General features: G+C 38.6%; 1 protein-coding gene across 1 annotated transcript; it reads left to right on the top strand.

Moving 5' to 3' along the window:
* Positions 1-151: 151 nt before the first annotated feature.
* Positions 152-21365, top strand: LOC143653453 (zinc finger protein 280B-like). The gene is given in 5 exon segments (XM_077124472.1): positions 152-677; positions 875-928; positions 16860-17375; positions 17378-17994; positions 17996-21365. Coding segments are annotated over 3 exon segments (1584 nt in total). The 5' UTR covers positions 152-677; positions 875-928; positions 16860-16922; the 3' UTR covers positions 18510-21365.
* The last annotated feature ends 2419 nt before the right edge of the window (positions 21366-23784 follow it).

Genomic DNA, 23784 nt, shown 5'->3' with positions numbered 1-23784 from the left:
AGAGCTGGACACCAGGAAGGCAAGCGCAACCCCCCTTCCAGGGACTCGGGGTCCCGCTGCCCCTCCCCCACTTCCCGCAGCCAGACTGCGCAGCGCGTGCGGGGCGTGAGCGGCACCGGGGTCGGCGGGGCTGCGGGGCCGCGGGCTTCGCCCCGGGGGCGCCTCGGGCCGGGAGAGGGGGGTGAGGACGCGGCGTGGCGTGTCGGGCACCTGAAGTCGCTCCGAGAGCTCTCTCCGGGGAGGCCCGGCACTCCGGAACTCGCCCCCAGTCCTGTGCCGCCGAGGGTCCGTCCTCTAACGTGGTCCTCCGAAGGCGCTTTGTGACGACCTCGGGGTCCCCTTCCCTCCATTCCCGGGCCCTCACACCTCCCCTCCCCTCCTAACCCTCCTCCCTGGGCGGCTTGGGACGTGGCCTGCCTGAGATGCCGCAGGTGCGTAGCCGCAGCGGCGCGCGCCCGAGGTGAGAGGAGAGGTCTTCCTGTGAAGATCGAGGTGACGCCGTTTCCGGCCTTCTCTCCCGTGCGCCTGCGCGAGAGCGTCCTGGCTCGGGGTGTTTCCTGCCGGAATCTGGACGTGCGTGGGCCGTTCAGGTCGCCCGTCGAAGCGGTATTTCCGGAGTCCTCTAAGCTGCTTTCCTGAAGAGAAAGACGGCAGTCTGTCGCCCGGCATTCTGAAAGGTAAAAGAGAATATGCGAGCACCTGAGGATTAAAGCTGTGTAAAGCTCTGACTTCTCTTTCCGTGTTTGGGAGCTAAAATGGGCCGATAAATATCGTTTATACCTAAGATTTCCGTTAATAAATTGAAGTTGTTCATTCAAAGGACGTTTGTATTTCTTAAAAAGGAGTTCGATTCCTCCTATACCTTTTCCCGTAGGGCTTTGTGCGGCTGGACAGGGGAGGCTGTCTGAACTGATCACATGCCGGTGAGGTGAGTATAAGTGAATTCTTACCCGACGCACTTAAGCATACAGCTCACTGAGGTCCCATTGTGTTCGTTATCTATTGCTGTGTAGCAGACAATCCTAAAATTTAGAAGCCTAAAGTAGCATTTATTGTCTCACACAGTTTCTGAAGGTCAGCAGTCTGGAGGTGTTCAGCTTGGGCAGTTCAGGCTCAAGGCCCTCCTGAGATTGCTGACAAGAATAAAACCAGGTCTGTGCTCCCTGAGAACCTCACTAGACTGTTTGATCTGCTTTAAGCTCACTCACTTGGCTTTCGGCAAAAGGCCTCATTTCCTTATCAAGTGAACTTCTCCCTTGGCCTGTTCCTGACATGGGCCCCCGAAGACAGTGTTCCAAGAGAGAGCTTGCACCCAAAATGACCAGAGCCTAGAGTCTTCTCATAACGTAATTTTGGATTGATGAAACATCATTTCTGCCGTGTATGATTGGTCCCACAGACCAACCCTGATGCAGTGGGGAAAGGACTGCGTGAGGTATGAATACCAGGAAGTGTGGTTCATGGTGGGGTTCGGGGGACATGGCTGCAACAGCCATTGTTCCCCATTCCAGCCTATCTCCATTAAATCTCAGGTATTGTCCCATTACTTATTTGGGGGAATTGTTTGGTTTCTAGCTAAGGTAAAACCCTCTGCTTCTGAACTACAAGAATATTGTCCCAAGATGTCTCCTCTTTGTCCTGGATTATTACGTTTTCTCTCTCTGTGGATTGTCTCATCAGCAAACATATTGATTGTAATATCACCTCTCATTAAATGCCCTTCTTCTGATGCCACATCCCTGTCCTGCTTATTTTATTTGTGTTTATGGTTACAGAAATATTTCTCCTGGGTTGTCTGTATTTGTGGTCTCCAGCATTTCCCATTCTCTTTTAAAATCTCTCTTGTAGGGTTCACCAGTGAATTCCACATTGCTTAGTCCAGTGGTCCATTTTTTAGTTTTCAGTGTATTTGATCCATTGGCAACATTGCCAGGTTTTATTTCCCCCTACTTCAAAATAGTTGTTCATTTGGGTTCCAGGATGCCTCTTATCTCCGAGGCTCTGAGTTCCTTCTTGAACTCCTTTTCTGTTTCCTTCTCATCTCCCTGAACTCTAACTGATGGCATGTTCCAGGGCTCATTTTTTTCCATCTCCTTTTTCCCCTAGGTGATCTCATGCAGTCATGTATTTTAAGTAGTGCTATATGCTAAAGGCTCCAAAATATATATCCCTACCCAGACCTTTCCCTCATCTCTAGCCTAATATATCTACCTGCTCAGCATCATCTTCTGTATGTCATCCTCCTTTCTTTCACATCCCACATCTAATCCATCAGTAAAGCTTGTGGGATATACCTAAAAGGTTTTGATCCAGCAGCAACTTAGTATGGCCATTCTCTACTCTGTTTGATAACACCATCTTTTTCCTGTGTTATTCCAGTATCTTTATAACTTGTCTTCCTGCTTCCCTCTACATTCTGTACACATCAGCCAATGTAATCCTTTTGAAACATAAGTCAGAGTATATCCTCCCACAGAACCTTCCAGTGACCTCCTATCACACTCAGAATAAAAGCCAAAGAACTCGGAATGGTCAGCAGAGCCTAGCAAGATCTTGGCTCTGCTCCATGGCCACCAGTTCATTCTTTGACCTCATCTCCAACTTCTCTCTCTTTCCATTGGCTCACCTATTGGCCATTACTTAAATGTGTTAAGTGTGGACCAATTTCAGAGACTTTGTATTTTCTTTTCCCTTTGGGAGGTTACTCTTCCCCAGATAAGTATAACCCCATCAATCAGACATCAGTCTGTGTCTGTTCTCCTTGTCCCTGCTCTTTCTCCATAGCATTTATGATCGTCTGATATACTATATATCTGTATTTACATCTGTTATCCATCTATTTATCTAAATTTAACTGAAACATCAGCTGTCTTATAAAATAGGAACCTTATCTGGGTGTCTGCTGTGTCTCCAGGACCTAGACTTGCACCTGGTATGTGATAGGTTCACCAACCTTGTTGAATGAATGCTCTGCTCAGGTTCCTCTCAGACACCTTAATGCCCCCTCACCCCTGCTTTTCTTTTTTCATGTGATCACAAGACTATCAAAACTGCAGACTTTTCTTTATTATTCCTGTGTCATGTCTCTCTCAGTCTCTTGTGGACAGGGATTCAGTGCATTTTATAGCTTCCAAAAATAGTCAACATCAAAATAATACCAAACATGAATATGTGACTATGTGTAGAACCTCTTAGGAAGTTCCCACAGATGAACAATTTCTCCCGTTTTACTTAAAAAAATTAAAATCTGTTTCCTTTTTCCATTGCTTTTGTTTTCTGGACTCATGAGTTTTAATGTAGCAATATTACTATATGGCCAGTTTGAGATGGTGAGAAATAATAATGACTTTCACCGTTTTAGTTCTTAACACTTAGTAATCATGGGCACAACCTATTTTAACATTATCTGTGTAAGCTCCCTATACTTGTAAGTTACGTGATTCTCATTCCATTACTCATTCCTTACTTTAACGTCTGTATTAATTAATCAGCTATTTAAGTAGCATTGAGTAATACAATCTTGAGATTCTTGTGCATGTTTGGTGGGGGAAAAGATTCTCTGAAGAGGTCTTACCACGATTTTCCCCTCAGGAGCTTTCCAGCAGGGAGATTTTAGTTACCTGGAGATTAATGACAGGGCCCACCTGTCTTGCATGGAGGGGGCCCTTTCACAACCTCTTGATGTTTTAAAATGAGGGTGATCATAAAATTTATCATCCAAACTGGGATACTTATAAAACTGAAAAGGTCTCTATTGATAAATACATGAAGATAGCAGGTTAAGCTGGGACTGTTCTGGTCAAACCAGGATATTTGGTCACCTTACTTACAACAGATTTTGTCTGCTAAATCCTTGGTACTAGAGAAGTCCACTTCCATTCTGTGGAAAGATGTAAATATCTCATCCCTGGGAAGGTATGCCTCCTGCAAATTTATAAAGTAACCACCTGATACTAGTTTAAAATTCTCTTTATTAGATTAGCTTGTATTGTTCCCGTAATCCTAATTATTGAACACTTTTTCTGTGTATGGTGTCTGCTTGCGGTGTTTGCTTTGGGAATTTAGCATCAGCTGTTGAGATGTGCTGGTCACACCAGCCTGTTGCCCTTTTTTTTAAAAAAAAAAAATTGAACTATAATTCACATACCATAAAATTCATTCTTTTAAAGTGTATATGTGAGTGTTTTTTCATATTCAGTGGTTTTTCATATTCAAAAAGTTGTGCAACCAGCCCACTGTCTAATTTTAGAACATTTTCATTAACCCAAAAGCAAACCCATTAGCGTCTGTTCTCTGTGTTAGTTTTTTTGGTAGCTGCTAGGATAAATTACCACAAACTAGGTGGCCTAAAGCAACAGAAATTTATTTGCTTATGGGTTTGGAGGGCAGAGATCAGTCTCACTGGGCCTGAAACAAGGGGTCTGCAGGCCACACTCCCTCTGGGTTCTAGAGCGTAGCTTGTTCCTGAGCTCTTCCACATTGGGGGCTGCTGGTGTTACTTGGCTTAGGGCCACGCTGGTCCAGCCTCTGCCTCTGGGCATCACCCTCTCCTCATGTGTGTGAAATCTTCCTCTCTTTTTTTTCTTCTCCTTTTTAAATGATAAATTGTATTTTTAGAGCAGTTTAGGTTATGGAAAATTTTTCACAGAAATTAGCAGAGTTCTCATACACCCTGTCCCCCTGCTACACATGCACACACTCACACTTAGTTTTCTCTATAATCAATGCCTTGCATTAGTGTGGCACATTTGTTACAATTGATGAACCAATATTGATGCATTATAATAACTAAAGTCTATAGTTTATTTTAGGGTTCACTCTTTGTGTTGTTCTGTTCTGTGGGTTTTGACACTACTGATTTTTGCACATTGATCTTGTATCTCGACTCTTTACTCAATTTATTAGCTCTAGTAACTTTGTGGTAGGCTATTTTTGGGAACTTTCTGTACATAGCCAGAATGCAATATAGCAGAAACGGAATGGTTTTTAAAAGGAGGAATGTATTAAGTTGCAGATTTATAGTTCTAAGGCTGTGGAATTGTCCTAAATAAAGGAAGTCTATTGAAGTGTCCAATCTGAGGCATCCAGGTTCAAGAAGTTCGATGATGTTCAGGGTTTCTCTCTCAATTGGAAAGGTACATGGCGAACATGAAGACATTTGCTAGCTTTCTCTCCAGGCTTCTTCTTTCATGAAGATGTTTCCATTTAACTGGATCCCCACGCATTCAAGGTGGGGTTGCTTACTGGGGTTCTTGAAGAGGGAACAATTTTAGAAAAAGCTACAGAACTGCCAGAGCAGAGAGCCACACAGCCAGAGATCTTTGGAGATGCAGAAGGAGAACACCCCCAGGGAATCCTTTGAGATGAGAAGCAGGAGAGAAAGCTAGCTGACATTGCCTTATGCCTTTCCAGGTGACAGAGGTGTTCTGGGCCCATCAGTCTTTCTTGAATCAAAATATCTTTCCCTGGTTGCCTTAGTTTGGACATTTTCATGGCCTAAGAACTGTAAACTTGTAACTTAATAGCTCCCCTTTTTAAAAGCTGTTCCATTTCTAGTATATTGCATTCTGGCAGCTTTAGCAAATTAAAGGTGGAATTACTGTCTTTATATGACAGTTATGTGTTTAACATTTTAGGGAACACTTTGATGTATTTTGAGTTAATTTTTATATCTGGTAAGAGTTGGAGTTAAATTTCTTTTTTTTTTTGTATATGGATATTCTTTTGTCAAGCACCATTTAATGTAAAAAACACTCTCTGCTATTGTTTTGTCAATCATTTGACCATAAATGTTATAGTTAGTTTCTGGACTCTCAGTTCTATTCCATTTATCTATATTTTTGTCCTTAATGCCAGTACCATAGTTGTTCCAGTTTGCTAGCTGCCAGATTGCAATATACTAGGAAAAGAATGGCTTTTAAAATGGGGAATTTGATAAGTTGCTAGTTTACAGTACTAAGGCCAAGAAAATGCCCCAATTAAAGCAAGTCTATAGAAATGTCCAATCAAAGGCATCCAGAAAAAGATACCTTGGTTCAAGAAGGCCAGTGAAATTCAGGGTTTTTCTCTCAAATGAGAAGGCACGTGGCGAACATAGTCAGGGTTTCTGTATCAGCTGGAAGGGCATGTGGCGAGCATGGCATCATCTGCTAGCTTTCTCTCCTGGCTTCTGGTTTCATGAAGCTCCCTGGGAGGCGTTTTGCTTCTTCATCTCCGAAAGTTGCTGGCTCACAGATTCTCTGCTTCACGGTGCTGCAGCATTCTCTGCTGTCTCTGATTCTCCCTCAAAAATGTTTCCTCTTTTATAGGGTTCCAGTAAACTAATCAAGACTTGCCCAAATGGGTGGAGACATGTCATCACCTAATCTAGTTTAACAACCACTGTGATTAAACCACATCTCCAGGGAGATGATCTAATTACAGTTTCAAACATACAATGCTGAATAGGGATTAGAAGAAATGGCTGCCTGTACAAAATGAGATTAGGATTAAAACATGGGTTTTCTAGGGTATATACATCATTTCAAACCAGCACAATAGTCTTCATTACTTTAGCCTTGTGACAAGTTTTAAAATTGGAACATGTGAATTCTCCAACTTTGCTCCTGTTTTTCAGGATTGATTTGATTCTTCTGTGGCCCTTGCCTTTCCACATGAATTGTAGGATCACCTTGTCATTTTCTGTTGAAATCAACTAGGATTTTGATAGAGTTTGTGTTGATGTTGTAGCTCAATTTGGGGAGTATTGCCATCTTAACAATATTAAATCTTGTATTCCATGAACAGTGAATAGCTTTCCATTTGTATAGTTCTTTCAATAATCTATTTTGAAGTTTTCAGTGTATGTCTTACATCTCTGATTCAACTTATTCCTAGGTATTTTATTCTTTATGATGCTCTCATAAATGAAATTGCTTTCTTAATTCCATTTTTAAGAATGTCCATTGCTAGTGTATAGAAATATAATCATTTTTTGAATACTGACTCTGTATACCTACAATATTGCTGAACTCATTCAGTAGTTCTAATATGTTATTTTTATGTGTGGATTCCTTAGGACTTTCTATATACAGTATCCTTGGCATCTGTAAATAGAAATTGTATTACTTCTTTTCCAGTCTACATGCATTTTACTTCTTTTCCTTGTCTGCCTTGGCTATAAGAACCTCCAGTATAATGTTAAATCAAAGTGGCAAGAGTTGACATCCTTGTCTTGTTCCTGATTTAAGGAGGAAAGCTTAAGTGTTAGGATGCTAGCTGTGGGTCTTTCACAGATCCCCTTCTTTTGGGTGGAGAAATTTCCCTTTTTTCCTAGTATGTCAAGCGCTTTTTTTTTTATATCATGAAAGAACGTTGAATTTTATCAAATGGTTTCCTGTGTCTGTCAGTGGTCATGTGGTTTTGCCTTTTATTCTATTAAAATGATTCATTATGTTAATTGATTTTTGTATAGTGAGCCAACCTTGCATTCTTTATTTATTGTTGGGTTTTCTACTATTTTGTAGAATATTTTTCCATCTATATTCATAAGGAACATTGGTTGGGAGTTTTCATTTTTGCATGTGCTGTCTTTGTATATGGTATCATGGTGACATTGGCCTCATATAATGAGTTGAGAAATGTTCCCTTTTCTACTTTATCCAAGAGTTTGTGAAGGGTTGGTTTGAATTCTTCTTTAAAATGTTTGGTAGACTTCACCAGTAAGACCATGTGGTCCTGGCTTTTGTTTGTGAGAAACTGATTACTAACTTAATATCTTTACTTGTCTTGGGTGTGTTCATATTCTGTTTCCTCTGGAGTCTGTTGCAGTTTCTGTCTTTTTGAAAATTTGCTCATTTCATCTAGATAATCTAAATTGTTGGCATAGAATTGTTCATAGTATTCCCTTAAAATTAGTTTTATTGCTATATGGTTGATTTTATTTCCTGATTTTAGTAGTGTGAATCTTTTCTTTTTTTTCTTGATCAGTTTAGCTAAAGATCTGTAAATTTTCTTAATTTTTTTTCCAAGAACCACCTTTTGGTTCAATTGATTTTTCTTGATTGGATTTTAAGTTTTTATCTTTAATTTTAATTTTTTTCTTTCTCCTTCCTTTGAATTTAGTTTGTTCTTTTTCTGGTTTCTTTAGATAGGTTAAGTTATTAATTTGAGTTTTTTTAAATATAGCTATTTATAGCTATAAATTTTGCTTTAAGTACTGTTTTAGGTGCATCCCATAAGTTTTTGTGTGTTGTATTTTCATTTTCTTTCTCCTCAAAATATATTTTAATTTCCCTTGTGACATCTTCTTTGACTCATTGGCTACTTATGAGGTTGTGTTTTTTTGGTTTAATTTCCACATATTTGTGAATTTATTTCTTTTATTGATTTCTAATTTCATTCTGTTGTCGCAAGAGAACATACCGGGTGTGATGTCAATCCTTTTAAACTTACTGATATTTGTTTTGTGGCCTAACATATGGAAAATTATCCTGGAAAATAATGCATGTGCCCTTGAGAAGAATGTGTATTCTGCTGTTGTTGGTAGAATGCTCTAAGGTATCGGTTAGGTCTAGTTGGTTTGTAATATTGTTCAAGGCCTCTGTCTCTTTGTTCATTTATGCTGAGATCTTCTATCCATTATTGAAAGTGGTGTATCAAATTCTCCTGCTCTTATTCTAGAACTGTCTATTTCTCCTTTCAATTCTTTCAGTTTGCTTCATGTATTTTGGGGTTCTCTTGCTAGATCCTGTTTTAGATTGCTAAATGTTGGTGGATTGCTGCAAATCAGAAATGGAATGGCTTTTAAAAGGGGAATTTATTGTTACAAGTTTATAGTTCTAAGTCTTTAAAAATGTCCAAATAAGGCAACCAGGTAAAGATACCTTGACTCAAGAAAGTTACACATGGTAAGGTATGTGGCTGACATCTGCTGGTCCTTGTTCCAGGTTCTGTTGCTTCCAGCTTCTGGTGCTGCTGATTTCCTCTCTAAGAACCTGTGGGACTTCCTTAGCATCTCTTGGACAAAACTGGGTTCTTGCTTGCTTAGCATCTCAGGGCAAGGCACATGGTGATGTCTGCTGGGCTCTGCATCTCCACATGTCCATGTCTAGGTGATTGCTCTCTCTGTTGGCACTGCAAGCATCTCCAAGTGTGTGAGTGTCTTGGCTCTGAAGCCTTCTGTAAATGTTTCCTCTTTAGAAGTACTCCAGTAAACTAAAGACCCACCTTGAATGGGGTGAAGTCACATCTCCATCTAATCAAGTGGGTGTGGTACATCTCTGTGGAAGTAATCTAATCAAAAGGCAACATCCACAATTGAGTTCCTCAGTCTCCATGGAAACAATCTAACCAAAGATTGCCACCCTAAACAATAGGTCTGGCCCCACAAGATTGGATCAGGATTAAAAGTAGATGGCTTTTCTGGGGTAGATAACAGTTTCAGGCTAGCACAGATTCACATGTTTATGATTGTTCTGTATTCCTGATAGATTGGCCCTTTTTTTCATTATCAAATGTCTTTCTTTGTCTCTCATAACAACTTTATCTTAAAATGAATTTTGTTTTATCCTGGTATAGCCACTCTAGCTCTGTTTTGATTACTGCGTGCATGGAATATCTTTGTCTTATTGGGAAGAGTGTTTTGGACATGTTTTCAATATTGAAGCAGCTTGTTTTTTTGTTGTTGTTGTTTTTTTTAATTTCCACATTTCCCTGTCTTTATTTCCTATTTGTGTAGCACCCTAGGATCAGTCAGAGGTGAGTTCTTAGGGACTTCTTAGATATTTTCTGGGCATTTACATACTAGTACTCATGCTTGTGGTCTCTAGATTCCCAGGTCTATTCTAGAATAATTTGTAAGTTATTCATTTTTTTCAAGTTATCTATGGACATCCCGTTTCTCAGTTTTCCTTTTAAGTCTTTTGGTCAGCTTTTATGTTTCCCAGCTGTTATTGCTGTCTTGGACATCTGTGATGTTAGATGGTTACCACTGATAGTTTTCAACAAACACCCCCAGGAAAAAATTGTCAGGTCAAATAAAGATGAATCCTGAATGGGGTTTTCCACAGAATTGCCAGATCAGCTAAATAATGACAGTTCTTTCAGAGTGGTACTTTTGTGATTGTGGGACTCGTTTTAATTAATTATTTTAAAAATGGTAATTTTTAAATTGTGATAACATTGCATAAAATTTACCGTTTAAAGTACTTTTAACCCTACAATTTAGTGGCATTAGTTACATTTATAATGTTGTGTACCATTGAGACTATTACCAAAGGTTTTTCATCACCCAAAACAGAAATTCTGTACCAATTTAAGCAGTAACTTCCTATTCCTCCCCTCCCCTCAGCCCCTGGTAATCTAATTTGCTTTCTGTCTCTATGAATATGCTTAATTTAGATATTCCATATATGTGGAATCATACGATATTTGCCATGTGTTTGTCTTATTTCACTTAGCATAATAATGTTTTCAGGGTTCATCCATGTATCAGAACTTCATTCCTTTTTACCCATTCCTTGTTTAGCCATTCATCTGTTGATGGATACTTAGATTGTTGACACCATTTCAGTATTGTAAACAATGCTGCTGTAAACATTGGTGTACAAGTATCAGTTTGAATCCCTATGTTCAGTTCTTTTGAGTTATACCTGAAAGTGGAATTGCTGAGCCACATAGTAATTCTGTGTAAAATTTTTGAGGATCTACCAAACTGTTTCCACAGCAGCTATACCATTTTATATTCCCACTAGCAATGCACAAAGGTCCAATTTCTCTATGTCCTTGCCAGCACTTATTATTTTCCAGTTTTTTAATAGTAGCCTTTCTAACAGGTGGGAGGTGGTATATCATTATGGTTTTGATTTGCATTTACCAAGCAACTTATGTTGAATGTGGGTTGTTTTTTTTTTTAATGTGACTGTTGGCCATTTGTATATCTCATTTGGAGAAATATTACTCAGGTCCTCTGGCCATATTTTAATTGGGTTGTCTTTATGTTTTTGAGTTGTATGAGTTCTTAATATATGCTGTATATAAACTCATATCAAATAGATGATTTCTTTAACAGTTAGATTACCTACAGATCCCATTCTGTAGGTAATGTCCTTTGATGCACCTAAGTTTTAAATTTTGATGCAGTACATTTTACATTTATCTATTCTTTTATTGCTTGTGTTGTTGGTGTTAGAATTTGTTGCCAAATCCAAGGTCCTAAATCTTTTCCCCTGGTGTTCTTGTAGAAGTTCTATTATTTTAGCTCTTATATTTAGGCCATTGGCCCATTTTGAGTTAATTTTTGTATATGGTATGAGGTAATTATTTTGGACATGGATATATTTCAGACATGGATATACAGTTTTCCTGGAGCTATTTATTGAAGAAACTGTTCTTTCCCCATTGAGTGGACTTGGAATCCTTGTCAAAAATCAGTTGGCCCTTTTGATATGAGGGTTTACCTCTGGATTCTCAGTTCTATTCTATTGGTCCATATATCTGTCCTTATACTACTGCCACACTGTTTTTGTTGTTGTTGCTTTGGGGTGGTACATGGTCCAGGAACACACTGTTTTGGTTACTGTAGCTTTGTAGTAAGTTCTGAAATTGGGCAATGTCTTCCAAATCTATTCTTTCTTTTTCCAAAATGTTTTAGCTGTTCAAGACCCCTTGCAATTCCTGTGAATTTAAGAATTGCCATTTCTGTTTCTGGAAAAAGTGTTGCTGGAGTTTTGATTGCAGTTGTATTGGATATATAGATTGCTTTGGGTGATACTGAAATCTTAACAGTATTGTCTTCAATTCATGAACACAGAATGTCTTTTCATTTATATAGATATTCTTAATTTCTTTCAGCAATGTTTTGTAATTTTCACTGTTCAAGTCTTTTACATCCCTGGTTAAATTTATCTCATAGATATTTTAGTTTTTAGATGCTATTGTAAATAGGATTCTTTTCTTTATTTCATTTTTGTATTGTTCACTGATGACACAAAGAAGCATAACTGATTTTTGTGTGTGGTTCTTATAACCTATAAATTTGCTGCATTCGTAATAGCTTTCTTGTGTATTCTCTGGGATTCCCTACATATAGAGCCATATCATCTGTGAATAGGAGTTGGCTTTACTTCTTCCTTTCCATTTGGATACCTGTTATTTCTTTCTATTTTTTTTTCTTGCCTAATTATTGTAACTAAATAGTGGTGGTGAAAGCTGGAACTGTTATGTTCTTGTACTTGGGGAGAAATCGTTCAGTCTCATCACTAAGTGTGATGTTTGTTGTGAATTTTTCTTCTATGTTCTTTATCATATTTAGGAGATACCCTTCTATTCCTGGTTTTCTGAGTTTTTATCAAGAAGGTGCTGGATTTTGTTAAATACCTTTTATGCATCAGTTGAGATGTTCATTTGTTTGTTTTCCTTCATTATACTAATGTAGTGTAATACATTGATTGATTTTGTTATGCTGAACCACCCTGACATTCCTGTGGTAAATTCCACTTGGTCATGGTATATAATCCTTTTGTTGTGCTTTTGTATTTGCATTTTTAGTATTTTGTTAAGGTTCTTTGCGTCTGTATTAATAAGCATATTGGTCCATAGTTTTCTTGTTTATCTAGGTTTGATAACTGAGTAATGCTGTTCTCATAGAATCAGGAAGTATTTTTGGACTATTGTTTTCTAAGGCTACTGCAGAGCTTGGGAGAAGGGGGTAGGAATTGGATGAGTTAATATGCCATAAATCTTGCTGTTCTTACAGTGCAACCATTTTTCTCATTTAAACACTCCCCAGATTATTGCACACCTTCGATAATTTACAGATTTGAGAAAGGATGATTTTCACATTTTGCAAGTGTTCTCATTGTTTTTTTGTGAAGGATTTGTTTCACAGGTTCTTACCCTTTTGCTGGCCCTTAACAAATTGACATTGTTGTTTTGGTTATTCTGATTGTGCCTCTTCCTCAACCCATGTTTAAATCATTTTTCATGCTTCTGGTACTCTCAGAACCTTTCCAAACCTCCACCTCAGTGTGGGGGACACACTGGGAACAGTCCAGGGGAATACACAACTTTTTAGTTGAATTGGCACCCTGATTGTGTCTCTCTCTACTTTGTCTGTTCTTCAGATCAAGATCATGTTGTTGGGAGGAAAGTTGGGAGAAGGGAAAGTGACTTTTCCCTGCTGCTTGGGAGAACATCCTGTGTAAAAATCTAACTATACTGGTCTGAGAAAAGTATCATTTCCTATGAAGGGATCTGGCCTGAGGCATTCTTTCTCTGAATGCCAGAATCCCAGGCATCTCACATTTGCTGTAACAGTACACCTTGGAGGCTTCCAGACTTGAAGAAATTGGCTAGTTCCCAGTTTTGAACATTTCTTAACTATTCCTAGTACATTTTCTTTTGTAGAATTTATTTCTGACTCCTTCAGGTTAATTTTTTTTCCTTCAGTGAATATTTGAGTTCTTACTATGTACTTGGCAAAATCAGTGACCAAAATAGACAAAAATAAGATGAATATATTAGATATGCATTTTCCAGTATAATAGAAGCTGATAAGGAAAAAAAAATGAGCAGTGTCAGAAGATTGGAGGTTGGGGTTGTAGTAGTATTGTCATTTTACAAATGGTCAGAGTAAGTCTCATGGGGAAGGAAAGTTTGTAACATAGATTTCACGGAGTTGAGGGTGTTGGCCCTGGGACCATCTGAGGGACAAGCCTTTCTGGCAGAGACGCCTTAGAGAGGTGTTTAGGGAGCAGCAGGGTGGCCCCTGGGACTGGATTGGGATGAGCGCTAGAACAGTGGGAGAGCAGGTGAGCAGGGTAAAAAGAGTGGGAATTCTTGAATTTCTCTCAAGCTAGTGTATGGAAGTAGTTATATCTTTTGACAGTAACAATTTTGTTTAATACTTATTCTCCTCCTAGACTCCAAGCAAGGTTAGATCCTGTTTTTGTACTCTTCTGCCATCTTGGAGGTACTTTTATTTTAATCCTAAATTCAGCCAGTAAGTCTACAGAGTACATTTTTCTTATAACATTATATTACTCAAAAAAAAAAGAAAAAGAATAAAACTAAAAAAGAACAACCCATATCTCAAGAGTCTAGTAAATTATAGAAAATAAGATGGTGTCTGAACACCTGGAAGAGAGGCTATAGAAAACTCCCACCGTCTAATGCGGCTCTTTTTCTGAATGAGCTCATTGGTAGTGTATTAGCTCTATGCCCGATTTTTGCTTTACTCCTCAGTTTAAAATTTTAAACAATAGATTGGATGGAACGTTGTTAATCAGTGTGGGCAACAGCCAAAAACTCCAACCAAGATGAGTCAGGGATGTCCAGCAAGGTTCCTGGGATCCGTTCAGTTTGTGTGGCTTGGTTAATGGTTTGCAGGATCCATCCTGGGCTACAGTGAATCCTGACACATTTTCAGAAACTGGTGAGTTATGAAATGGAGTTTAAGGCACTTCCATTTTGTTACTCTTAAGCCAGTGTTTTTCAGATAAAAAGTAGTGACCATTGATGAGTTTTAATCATTGTTGTGGGTCAGAATTGATTTTGAAAGAGAAATAAAAAATTGTCAAAATACAGCCCTTGTAGTGAGGACAGACGTGTACATGTGTGTTCATGTGCACATCTTCCCTGGGATTCCTTGTCATATTTTTTGGTGTTTTTTTTTTTTTAATATCTTTTTTTTTTTTTCACATGAGCAGGCACTGGGAACCGAACCTGGGTCCTCTGGCATGGCAGGAAAGCATTCTTGCCTGCTGAGCCACCATGGCCCACCCCCTTGTCATATGTTTTAAGATGGGTAGTCAAAATGTTTATAAAATGCTAACAGCATTAAATCCTTTATTGGCCTCCTGAGTTTCAAACTAGGATATTCTGAGTGGTCCAGTAAAATGTCCTTGAAGAGGAGTTGAGACGACTATTACTAACTCTGGAGTTTAATTGAAGTCATTAGAGCAATTTACCGTGTGATAGGCCAGGACTTTGCTAAGCTGTCTTTATTCTGAAAGGTCCATTTTGGACCATACTGAAATCTGACATTCAACTTCAGAAACTGGTGAGTTAAGAAATGTGATTTAAGATGGCTTCATCTTGCTACCCTTTAGCCAACATTTTTCAGATCACTAGTAGTGACTCTTTTTCATAATTGATTTTTATGGGTCAAAAAATTGATGTTTTTGAGATGAATTTAAGAAAAATGAAATAAAAGAATAAGGTATCTTATACAGTAAGAGCAAATAATATTTAAATGTGTCTATGCTTATGGGACTCCATATATATTGCTTTTCTTACTGTGGTTGTGGTCAGAAATGTTTGTCAGATGCTAGCAGCTTTAAATTCTATATTGACATACCGAATTTTTTACTTGGACAAGTTTCTCAGCACATTCATGAAAAACATGTAGAATTAATAGAACATAGTCTGCCCTGCAAATAGAAGATCTTATTAATGAGAATTATATTTGTTAGTTCATTTAGCAAATCTTGTATTTGTCAAGCCCTCCTGTGCCAGGCCCTGTTCTTTGGACTGGAATACAGCAGTGAAGAAAATAGATACCATTTCTGCCCTTTGAGGTTTACATTCCCCTGGCTAGATAAGGAAAGTTTGCAGTATGATAAATGGTGATAAGTGCTTGAAGGTAAAAGAAAAAAAATTAGGGATATGATATAGGGAAACTGAGCTGGAGGTGGTTGTACATTGAGAAGGAGACCTGAAGTGATAAGCAGCCAGCCATGAAGGGACTGGACATAGAGCATTCATGTTAGAGGCACGAGCACGTACAAAGGCCCTGAGCTTAGTCAAGTTTGATGTGTTCAAGAAACAGCAAAGAGGCTGGTAGGGCTGAAGTGACAAGGATGAAGGAGAAGAGTATGAAATTGTTTCAGGATGGTATGTGGGGTGGGGAAAATTTCTTATGGGCCATTGGAAAGACTTGGCCTTTTACTCTGAGTGACCCAGAAGGACACTACGGATGGGGGTAGGGGATTCTGAGCTGAGGAGTGGTAAACTCTGACTTGGTTTATCAGAATCACGCTGCTGCCATGTGGAGAAGAAGCTCAGTGGGGTGAGGGAGGAAGCAAGGCCATTTAACTTGCTGCTGCATTTAAGTTCAGTAAAAAAGTCAGAACTGGAGGAATAAATTGAAGAGACAGCAATAAAGAGATTATACATAAAGTAGTGAGTTGGGATGAGGTATATTAAGAGAGTTCATTCCTAATTTGTTCGCTTAACATGTGCTATGCACTTGACATTGCATTATGCCATTTATTGACTGTGTGGGTACTCATGCTTTTCACATTTGACACCTCTTTTCTGTAAAATTGTTATGTATGAATCAGTTTACATGTGCATTTAATGTCTTTTTCTTCCAATTCTACAAAAGAAGCTGCCACTGAAAATTGATGCTTTTTAAAAATAGCTGTTACTTTAGGAATAAAAATTTCTGCCCCTTTAGATGTAGAAATACATTTAAAAGTTCAAACACTTGCCAAGGAAGACCCAGCTGGTTATGTGTGGCAGAGCTATGATTCCAGTGCAGTCTTCTCTGACTCAAAGCCCATGTTTTCAAATATTGCACAATTGTAAAAATATTTGTCCTTTCCATATAATTTCTCTTTGTGATTAATTGTTGGAAGAAATTTTTCCTTTACCTTTGTTTTTAATAGGAGAGATAGTAAAGTGCAAAGCTATGATTCTGGAGTCACACAACCTGATTTTGTAATTATAGGTTTAAACTGTCACTTACCCCATTTGAGTCTCATTATCCTTATCTGTAAAATAAGCGTGTTTATAACTACTTTAGAGTTTTAGGGGCTCTAAGTAAACTAAGATAGTGCATTTGTCTATACTTACTGATAGAGTGTGTTTATACTTAGGTGGCATTTTATATAAAGGAAGCCCTGGGACTTGTGGCCATACCCTCCAAACAAAATTTGAAGATGGAGCATCCGTGTGTGTTACGTGAGGAAGAACAAGAGCTGGAACCACAGAAGAGCGTAAAGGAGAGCAGACAAGTGGATGGCGAAGATGCTGAGCTAATCTTTGTTGGGATGGAACATGTAAATGAAGATGCTGAGCTGATCTTTGTTGGGGTGACTTCAAATTCAAAACCAGTTGTTTCAAACATTTTGAACAGAGTCACTGTGGGTTCTCATTCAAGGAGAAAAAAGTATGGTCACCTCCGACAAGGTACTGCTCATGCATTGCAGTCTGTGAGTCACGTGCCTCCTACCTCTAGAGGAGTGGCCATCTTGCCAGTTTCTCAGTCTGAATCAAGATCAACAGATAGTCCTATTATTATTGAGCCTTTGTCTGAAGCTGATTATAAAAATAATTCACCACAAGTTGTGCCTACAAGCTCTTCAGAACTGTGTTCTCCTTTGATTACATTCACCAGTTCATTGCAGGAGTTATGAATGAAAGTCCTTGTGTATCAAAGCTATTTTCCTATTCTGAAGTAAATACAGTAAATCCCAAAAGGCCTAAACTCAGTGCTGGATATTCTCTGGCTTTATCCCTCTCAGGTATATCTCATACAAAAAATAATCAACAAAATATGCCCTCCAAAGATGGCCATGTCTTGTTAAACCATATTCAGAATGGAGCACTTTTTCCAATTGCTTTTCCAAAGGACAATTTCAAGCCTATAAATCCAGCCAGGGAAAAAGGGAGTCTTTCAAAAACAGATTTTTCAAGCACAGCAAATCAAAAGACTGCTGAATCCAAGAAAGGAAATATGGTTGTGTTACTTCATGACTCTTACTATGGACAGCATAAAGGAGATGGGCATCCGGAACAGAAGACTGACTCAAACTTTAAATGCCTCAGCTGCTTGGAAGTTCTAAAAAATGTTAAGTTTATGACGCACATGAAACACCATTTGGAGCTGCAGAAGCAGAGCGGTGACAGCTGGGAAGACCACAGCACTTGTCAGCACTGCCACTGGCAGTTTCCCACTCCCTTCCAGCTGCAGTGTCACGTGGAAAGTGGGCGCATCCCCCAGGAGCCCTCCCCTTTGTAAAATCTGTGAACTGTTATTTGAAACAAGCCAGGTTCTCTTACAACCCATGAAGGACAATCACACACCTGGCAAGATGCCTTGCATGTGCCAGGTTCGCAATTACAGATCATCAGCCTTTGCTAATGTGCAAACAGATTTTAGAACATGCCATGAAAACACTAAAAATTTGCTGTGTCCATTTTGTCTGAAAAATTTTAAAACTGCCTCACCATACATGTGCCATTATAGAGGGCACTGGGAAAGGAATGTTAACCAGTATTCCAAATGCCAGCTACAGTTTCTAACTTTCAAGAAAAAAATGGAGCACAAGACCCAGTATCATCAAATGTTTAAGAAGCCTAAGCAACTGGAAGGATTCCCTCCTGAAACAAAAGTTGATATTCACATGTCCCTGGGACCTCTTCAACTAGGATCAGTGGAAATAGTGTCTGTTACTGTGAGTACATCTGACTCTCAGCCATCACTCCTCACATCTAAAAGTAGAATTTCAAAAATCTCTCATTAATTCTAGTTTTGGTGAATTTTCTAAAGTAGATATTTCAATCCAAGACAAAACCTCCCCAAAGACAAAATATTTAAACCTTGCATTTGTCAGTAGCACCAAAAATAGTGAAGCCAGTGGATCATTCATGGATTTCTTTAAATTCATGATGTACAAGATGGTTTCATCTGAATTATGAGGTGTTACTTTGACGTATATTATTTAGTTTTCATGTAACTATCTAGCTTAACACATGAAAGTTGTTTGTGTGTAAGATAGAATGTGAGAAAAAAAGGAGATACAGATACCATTTTTATTATTTTGATATTTATCCTTTTGAAAGTTTTCCCATCAGTATATAGAATGTCTGAGGTTTTTGAAGTACTTAATTTTATTTTCAACTTTTTCCATGCATTGAAGATTTCAGTATTACCTCTTTTCCAACTGGAATGGCTTTGTTATGGGGTGAGACCTGACTCGTTTTGCTGCTGAGCTCCCAGAAGTGCCTCTGCCCTGCTGGCCTAAAATAATGGGACTGTGGGGAGGCAGCTAGACTGAGGCTGGTTTAGGGAGGAGTGGTGGCCCCTTGTCCCCATTGAGGGAGATGCTCCCATTTGCTTAGGTCTTGGAGTGAAGGCAGAAAGACACTGCTGGTTTTCATCTGACACAGTAATATCCAAGGGGGCAAAACCATTCAAAGTAAATTGCTTTTGCTTTGTGAGAGGAGGCCCCTGCAGACATAGAACAGCTGTGGCAGCTGTCACTGGCTTTAAGTATAGAAACAGCAGTGATTAGTAGTGTGGGGCCTGGCACCAGTGACCCTCCTGTTGGTGATCCAGAGGGGGATTTGCTTCACTTGCTCCTGCAGCCCCTTCTCGCTGGCCTTCAGTGGGGAGCAAACTGGCCGTATCAGCCTATGATGCCTCCGAGGGAAAGGGGCTCCCACAGTTAGAATTCTGGGTCCATAATTTTCACTGAAGAGGGCCAAACAAAGGTCATTGCCCAGTTGATAGACTGGACTAAAGTGATTTCTTCCACTGTTAAGCTAGAATGGGGCCTTGTCCACAAACAGTAGGTACAGTTAGATAAAAAAGATAGCCCAGGTTACAAATTAGACATATTATAGGACTTTTCCATTTACTTTTCTGTGCATGCGTCTCTTATTGTAATTGAACATGTGACACATGCAATGTTGTATCTTGCCTTGGATATGAATATCTTACACTTAGCAGTTACTCTCTTGTAGGTATGACTTTTCAAATTTATCAAACTAATAATGATTTGTGTCTTTCTTGACACTCTGGTGTGTAGGAACTGTCCCTTTTATTTCAATAAATAGAGTGACTGTCTTTCAGGGTTGATGGGAATTTAATCTGCCACTGTACTGTGGGGGAACCCTTGCCTTTGCTCTCCCCAAGCGTTCTTTAATGGAACTGAGGGTTGCCCTCTTGAGTGTAGGTTCCTGAACATCAGCTCATGTCTGCTGCTGGATGGAACCCTGGGTTCCCAGGGTTGCATCTCGAGGCATGGTCCAGGGCCACCCCTCCTTCACTGCTGACTCAAGTGCCCAGCAAAGTCTGTGCACCACTGAAGGAGTGTGGGGTGCTGGCTCTAGACCAGGCCTGGGCAAATGTTTTTCCCCTTCCTTACTCCTCCTCCGTGAAGGCACCTGACATCTCCTCACTTCTGTCCCCTCAGTATAGTGACATTTCCTAGATTTTCATGAAAAGCCAGGAAGAGAGACTGTTCAAGGGCTCAGCTTCCCTCTTAGATTTGGAGGAGGGACTGCAGGGACCAAAGTCATTTTGTGAGTATACTGTCCACATTTTAGTGTCGTTTTATTTACTGAGTATAGTCCTATTAGATTGATTTGCACTTAAACATTTTACCAGGCCTTTTCATTTGGTTTGCTTAGGCCACAGCACTTTCCTAAAATTTCAGGCCCAATATTTTGTTAAGGAGGAAAAATATTTTTGTTCCTAATTATTACTATTTTATTGTTATTTTTTCGCAATTATTTTAAAAATATTGCCTCTCTTCCACTTGTTCTAGTCTCAGGTGGAAAAGCCTACTGTGTTTAAATAGCCTGCAGTTTTTAGCATACTTACCTCCCTTGTTGAATCTGTGTTTTTGTGGTTGCTCAGTGTTATCGGTACTGTTGTTTGCTGCTTCCCTAAAGCAGGCTCCTAAGGAGTACAGATTATCCTTTACTGCCATTATCTGAGGTTCCAGGGATCTGGCCCCTGCCTACCTCTTCTCTCTTTTCCATTCTCTGCCGTGCTTCTCTACAATTTTCCACACTGATACACCATTTTCTGACAGCTTTTTCTTAAGCAGATCACACTCTTGGCTCAGAGACTTTGCACATGCTGTCTGCTTTGTTTGTTAGCATCCCCTTCCCTCGGCCTGCTACCTCACTTTGTTCCACACTTCCTTTGGCTCATTGCGCTCCATCAGCATCCTCACAGGGACACCAAAAGCCTAGTCTCCCTTCTTTTTTCCCTGATTTTGTCTTCTTCCTTAAAAGCACTTTACTTCTCTCCCAGCTACTTTCTTCCCTCTCCATTCTTATTTAATTTCCTAGGCTTTCACAAAAAGCCGGGAACAGATAATCATCAAGGGCTTTGCTTCCCTGTTAGAATTGACTAGCTTGAGCCATTCTCTGTGCTTGTGACCAAAAGGAAATTAATATTGTTAGTTCTTTCCGGAGCTTTCTCTGCTTTCATATTGATATCTATTTTTTAAGGCAGTGTTACTTTGTTTTGTTTGCAAATATATTGAATAACTGTCAAGAGTACTGTTTTGTTATTACCTTTCTCTTTGGGAATTTCCTTGTCTATTTTGTTTGCTTGTTTTCCAGATAAATGTTATTTTATTAATGTTGCCAAAAAATCTAAGTAAAATAGCAATTATAAATAATAAAATGTTTTTTGAAAAAAGTTTTCACTGTATTGTCTTTCTTCAGTAACAGCATGTTTTTAGTTTTATTCAATTTTTATTTAGTACCACTGTGTAAACTCTTTCTTCTTGGCAATTATGCTGATTTTTAGTCTTGTTACATTGACCAGAATTTCAAATAATGATAACTGTGATGGAGTTAATGGGTTTTCTTGTTTGTGGTTTTAATGAGAATTGTTTACCATGAAAGGTCAATGAGTGTATTGCTTAAAGATAAATTGCATCACTATTTCTATTTTTAGAACATTAATATAATTGTTTCTTTTTTGTTTTTTGGATTGTTTACATCTTTTGTTTCGTTTTTTTTGGATTGTTTACATCTTTTGGAGACAACCATTTACTTCTTTATTAACACAAGGTTTTTTAAGCTGGTCTGCATTAATAATTTTTCTATTAGAAGTCTTTCTTCCTTGAAGCAAAAAAGTCCCCCTTGGGGTAGAATATTACCACAGTACCCATTTCTCATTTCTGGCATGGAACTATCTTCCCTCTTCCCTCATTAGATTTGTCACAACTTTATCTAGGTTTCTGATTTGCTTTTCTCAAGAAACAACACTTTGATTTATTATCCCAAATAATTTTGTTTTCTCTGTTTTTTCTTTATTCATTGTATCTCTTCATTAGCATTGTTCTTTTTATTGGCTTTTATTTCAAAAGCTTTGTTTTTCTTTGATAAAGAAAGGATTTGAGTTCTTGACTACCTCTGCATACAGCATCATCTGAATCCCAAACATTTTGATGCATTTTACTTTCATTCTTATTAAAGTTTATATTCTCGATACTTTTCAGTAAGGTAAAAACCCCAAACATTTAAAATTTTGCAGGCTGAACATTTTAATTTTAATTCATAGTTTTATCAAGGTTTAAGTTTTCCTGGAAGCTTTGAGGGTATATATACACTTAGATGACTATTCATATATGTACATGATATACATGTGTGCATATAAACTCTTTTCAAACTATTCATGCATCATTGATGGAAAGGATATGATTTCTTTTTGAGATAAAAACAAGAACTATACGTTCGTTATTTCTTCTAGAAGTCTACCCCAAGAAAATACTGTATAGAAAGTGGAATTATGAAAGTATTCATTTGAGAATAATTCCTAGTAATAAAACTTGGAAACCAAACTAGAGATCACTCAAATAAATTGTTGAATATATACTTACAATACACACAACCTTAATTATTAAAAGTGATTGTAACAGCTGTGGCAGATCAAAAATTTACAGACTATAATGCAAAAATGAGAGCAGCATAAAAGTTTAATGGACTGTATGATTATAGTTAGGCATGGCAATAGCTATGAAAAAAAGTGATGAATACTAAATGGCTAACAGTGGTTGAATTTACTTGTGAGATCATGATGATAATTTATTTTTTCTTCCAAGTGCTATATAATTGTTATTTCACCTAAAAAAATTCATCATATTAAAAAAAAAAAGTTGAGTTCCATTTCAGTGGATGTTTCCCTCTTAGACTCTTTCCTTCCTTGATTATATGGGTTTGGAGTGAGAACAATGGCCAACTTGTGACAAGAGTCTTTCTTAACTTTAGGGCAAGCACGAGTAAACTAAAGCCCACAGGCTAAGAATGTCTTTTTAAATTTTAAAGCATTGTAAAAGAAAAAAAACTAGAGACCCATTTTTGCCCTGCAAAGCTTAAAATAAATACTTCCTGGCACTTTATAGAAACAGTTTGCTGAGCCTCGCTCTGGATTGTCTCCAAAAGATGTAAACAATCCAAAAAAAAAAAAAAAGAAACAAAAGATGTAAACAATCCAAAAAACGAAAAAGAAGAGTTTGAGTTGTACTTAGCCTTTGTATTCTGTTGTGTGGCAAGTGTCTTAAAAGAGCTTTGGTGTGAATGGGATAAGGCTAGAATTCCCCGGTCCTATCCAGGGATAAGGAAAGACGCCCAGAGCAACAGAAACATATCTCAAGAAAATGTGACAAAGCTGCCTGAGGTGTGTGTGTGTGCACGTGTGCATTTGCATGTGCACCTGTGCACAAAAGGAACCTCAATACCATGTTTCCCTGTTTTCTGATGTGTGGGAGTGCATGCTTTTGAAAACATCAGGGAAAGGAGCATATTAGTTATCTATCACTACATAACAAAATGCCACAAAACTAACAGCTTAAAACAAGCACATATCATCTCACGCAGTTTCTGAGAGTTGGGAGTCCAGGAATGGCTTAGCTGGTGGTACTGGCTTTGGGTCTCAAGAGGTTGTAGTCCCAATGTCGATGGAGCTGGAGGATCTGCTTCCAAGGTAGGTCACTCATGGCTGCCAGGACATTCCTGCTCTTTGCTGTCCGGAGAAGACCCCCATCCCCCCAT

This window comes from Tamandua tetradactyla, chromosome 13, assembly GCF_023851605.1.
Source record: "Tamandua tetradactyla isolate mTamTet1 chromosome 13, mTamTet1.pri, whole genome shotgun sequence".
NCBI lineage: Eukaryota > Metazoa > Chordata > Mammalia > Pilosa > Myrmecophagidae > Tamandua > Tamandua tetradactyla.
The sequence above is the reverse complement of the archived record's forward strand: the minus strand, read 5'-3'. Positions and strand labels throughout refer to the sequence as shown.